The sequence below is a fragment of the Mus pahari genome, chromosome 17 (assembly GCF_900095145.1).
Source record: "Mus pahari chromosome 17, PAHARI_EIJ_v1.1, whole genome shotgun sequence".
NCBI lineage: Eukaryota > Metazoa > Chordata > Mammalia > Rodentia > Muridae > Mus > Mus pahari.
The window spans coordinates 54,352,233-54,356,122 of record NC_034606.1 but is presented as its reverse complement, the minus strand read 5'-3'; the positions used below and the strand labels follow the sequence as shown (position 1 = coordinate 54,356,122).

Sequence of the window (3,890 nt, the reverse complement as noted above, 5' to 3'; positions counted from 1 at the left end):
AGTGCTGGGATTAAAGGCGTGCGCCACCATGCCCGGCTTCTGCTCCCTTTCTTATAGCCCAGGCCCGCCTTATGGATGTGGGCTAGGCCCTCCTATGTAAATTAGCAATCAAAAAAAGGCTTCATAGGTGGGGCTGGAGAGATGGCTCAGCAGTTAGGAACACTGGCTGCTCTTGCAAAGGACCCGAGTTCAGCTTTCACCAGCCAAGCACATGGTGGCTAACCATTGTTCACAATGCCAATTACAGGGGATTCTGTGCTTTCTTCTGGCATCCACGCATGTGCACATACCCTCCATAGACAGACAGAGACACATAGATACACATAATTTAAAAATAAATCTTTGGGACTGCAAAGATAGCGCAGCAGTTAAAAGCACTGGCTGCTTGTCCTTCAGTCAATCTCCGGAACCCACAAAGCCCCTTACAATTAGGAGGCCAATGCCCTCTTCTGCCCTCCTCAGATACTACATACCTGAGATGCACAGGTGTACAGACAGACAAAACACCCACAACCATAAAAAATAAACATAAATGAACCTTTAAAAATAATATTAAATAAATCTTTTTAAGGAAAGGAAGGAACAAAGAAAAAGAAATGTTCCCACTGGCATGTCCACAGGTCAATGCAATGCAGACAGTTTCTCAGCTGAGGTTCCATCTCTCAGATCTGTTAAGTTGACAACTGAAAAGAACTGACACATAAGAAGGGTCAAAGAAAGACAAGAATGGGGGCTGGAGAGATGACTCAGTGGTTAAGAGCACTGACTGCTCTTCCAGAGGTCTTGAGTTCAATTCCCAGCAACCACATGGTGGCTCACAACCATCTGTCAAATGGGACCCCATACTTTCTTCTGGGTGTGTCTGAAGACTGACAGTGTACTTACAGATATATAATAAATAAATCTTTTAAAAAGAAAGAAAGAGGGGCTGGAGAGATGGCTCAGTGTTTAAGAGCACTGACTGCTCTTCCAAAGGTCCTGAGTTCAATTCCCAGCAACCACATGGTGGCTCACAACCACCCATGATCAGATCTGATGCCCTCTTCTGGTGCATCTTAAGACAGCTACAGTGTACTTACATATAATAAATAAATAAATAAATAAATAAATAAATAAATAAATAAATCTTTAATAAAAAGAAAGAAAGAAAGAAAGAAAGAAAGAAAGAAAGAAAGAAAGAAAGAAAGAAAGAAGAAAGAAAGAAAAGAACAATTAATACATGCTATAGTCTGTGCAGACCCTTCCACACATTTTTCGTTTAACCGGCACAGTACCTCTAGGGCATAAGTGGTGATGTCTAACCCTTGAGAGATAGGGAAACAGTTGTTTGAGGATTGCTAATCTGTGAACTGTAAAGTGGGAGCGAAAATGTCAGTAAGTCCCATGCAGCTCCTTTGTGTTCCCTGCCTAGATGGCTGATTCCGATCCTGGGGAAAGAAGCTATGATAACATGCTGAAAATGCTGTCCGACCTGAACAAGGACCTGGAAAAGCTATTGGAAGAGATGGAAAAAATCTCAGGTAGGATGTCCTCCCAGACAGAGTGCCTCCCCTTCTTTCCAATGGCTTCACTGGTCCCCCAAGCATCTGAGCCTATATAAAGTGCTTTCTCTAACCAGGGTTCTCCTGATATCCTTCCAGCTTTTACAGCTTGTAACTATAGCAGCACAACAATTAACAGATACAATGTTATTTTGTGATTATCTTCCACACCTAACTTCTACCACTGGACTATTACCTTCATGAGGGCAGAGTACAGAGGCGTGTACCTGGCAGAGCACCAGGTACTAACTGACATGTACAGCAGATGACAAGTGCGGGTCATTACTGCATTTGTGCTCAGAGACTGGCCAGTCCTTCTGTGAGTTATTTAAGCAGAAAGGTTGGAATGACCATGACAAGGTTAGTGTGCTCCCGAAAACGGGAGGCATGGTACTGTGGAATAAAACAGCAACAGGATGGGTACATTCTTCATTCTTGGGAGGGAATTTTATTTTATCCAACATGTTTCCATGAAGCAGTAGTAGCAACAACATCATAATTTTATATGTTCTTAACTCAAAATATGCATAATTCCAGAGGCATGCACAGATCTCTGAATTCTAGGCCAGGTTTGTCTACAAAGTGAGTTCTAGGGCAGCCTGGGCTACACAGAGAAACCCTGTCTTAAAACAAAATACTTTTAAAAAACAAAAAAACCCTAAATATCATAATTCTTATAATCTGTGAGCCCAAATTTTTCTATAGAAAATGGGAGAGGCACCTTACAGGGCCTAGGGCATATATACTTTACTCAAATGAAAACAATTTTACAGCAAGCATCATGGCTGTGAGTTCATACAGGCACTTGTAGCTGAGCCTGACAGCCTGAGTTCAATCCCTGGAACCCACAGAACTCAGGGACTGAATTAACTCCTATAATTAGTCAACCTTCGACCTCCACACATGCACCATGGTGCATGAGCATGCACACAGCAAGACATGCCAGCAGGATCCTACATGCACACGGCACATAAACTCATGCAGACACACAGACACATAATACATAAGCACACAATGTTAAAAAGGAAAGCCAAAAAAGCTAAATAATTCCAATTCAACTGTTTGTCCTTTTATTGAATAGGTCTACTCTGTGCCATTTTAAGAATAAAAACTTGAGCTGAGCCAGGTGGTGGTGGCGCACGCCTTTAATCCCAGCACTTAGGAGGCAGAGGCAGGCAGATTTCTGAGTTTGAGGCCAGCCTGGTCTACAGAGTGAGTTCCAGGACATCCAGGGCTACACAGAGAAACCCTGTCTNGAAAAAAAAAAAAAAAAAACCTGAGCTGAGCAGTGCTGTCACGTGCCTTTAATCTCAACCCTCGGGAGGCTGAAGCAGGCAGATCTCTGTGAGTTTGAAGCCAGCCTGGTCTACAGAGTCAGTTCCAGGACAGCCAGGGCTACACAGAGAAACCTTGTCTCAGGGGGAAATAAAAGAATAGAAACTTGAATAGAAATCATTCCTTTCTTGAAAGAGGATAAGGGCCAGGGATAGATATCAATTTGTAATCTTAAAATATGAATTAAGATGAAAAAATATGTACATGTTATATTAAAATGGCTAACACTAATAGTGTAGCATGGTTAGGCTGTGGAAGGTGCTAAGGAGCAGACCTTGCCCTTAGGAGCTGGGGAGGATGGCCTTAGAAAAGGAGTTGTGGGTGGGCAGGAGTGATGGTGCTAAAATGGAAATGAAGAGCACTCCAAAGACAGTTGAGACAAGTACGAGGGGGTCACTACTGGGCCAGACTCCTCAACTGTCTAACCGAAGAGAGGCACAGCCAAGAAGACAAGGGCCACAACCAAACCAAGGATCAGTCTCCTCTAGGTGTGGGCAGCTTCAAGGTTACAAACCCTTTCTTCTCAAGGGGATTTTTATCATGATATTTTAACACAGTAAAGAAACCCTAACCCAAACAGCACCACCAACTGGGGGCAAACTATTCAAATACCCAAGACTGGAAGACTGTTGTCTTTCAAACAACCACACAAATGTTTATACAAATTGTCTAATTTGAGGAGTAATATAGTCTTTTTAAAGCTTTATCCATTTATCATCTCTGTAGAGTATGTTATCAATATATAAACAAACACAAATTAAGTATTGTTTTAAATTTTTGAATAATTTATCTTGTTTTGTTCTTTGTCTTTTCTTCTCTTCCTCCTCCTCCTCTTCCTTCTCTTCCTCCTCCTTTCTTCTCCTCTCCTTCCTCCTCTTCCTCCTCCTTCTCCTCCTTCTCCTCCTCTTCTCTTTTTTAAAGATACTGTCTCACTATGTAGCCCAGGCAGGCTTAAAACTTGATTTATAGTCTACAAAGTGAGATCCAGGACAGCTAGGGCTATACAGAGAAACC

General features: G+C 42.3%; 1 protein-coding gene across 2 annotated transcripts in view; it reads left to right on the top strand.

Annotated features, from left to right (window-relative positions):
* The window catches only part of Syce3 (synaptonemal complex central element protein 3), a 27,402-nt gene that overhangs the window by 16,937 nt on the left and 6,575 nt on the right, over positions 1-3,890 (top strand). For both annotated transcript variants that reach the window (XM_021217358.1, XM_021217357.1), the window contains exon 2: positions 1,412-1,520. In XM_021217358.1, coding sequence (XP_021073017.1) covers positions 1,412-1,520 — 109 coding nt within the window. The remainder of the gene's footprint in view (positions 1-1,411; positions 1,521-3,890) is intronic.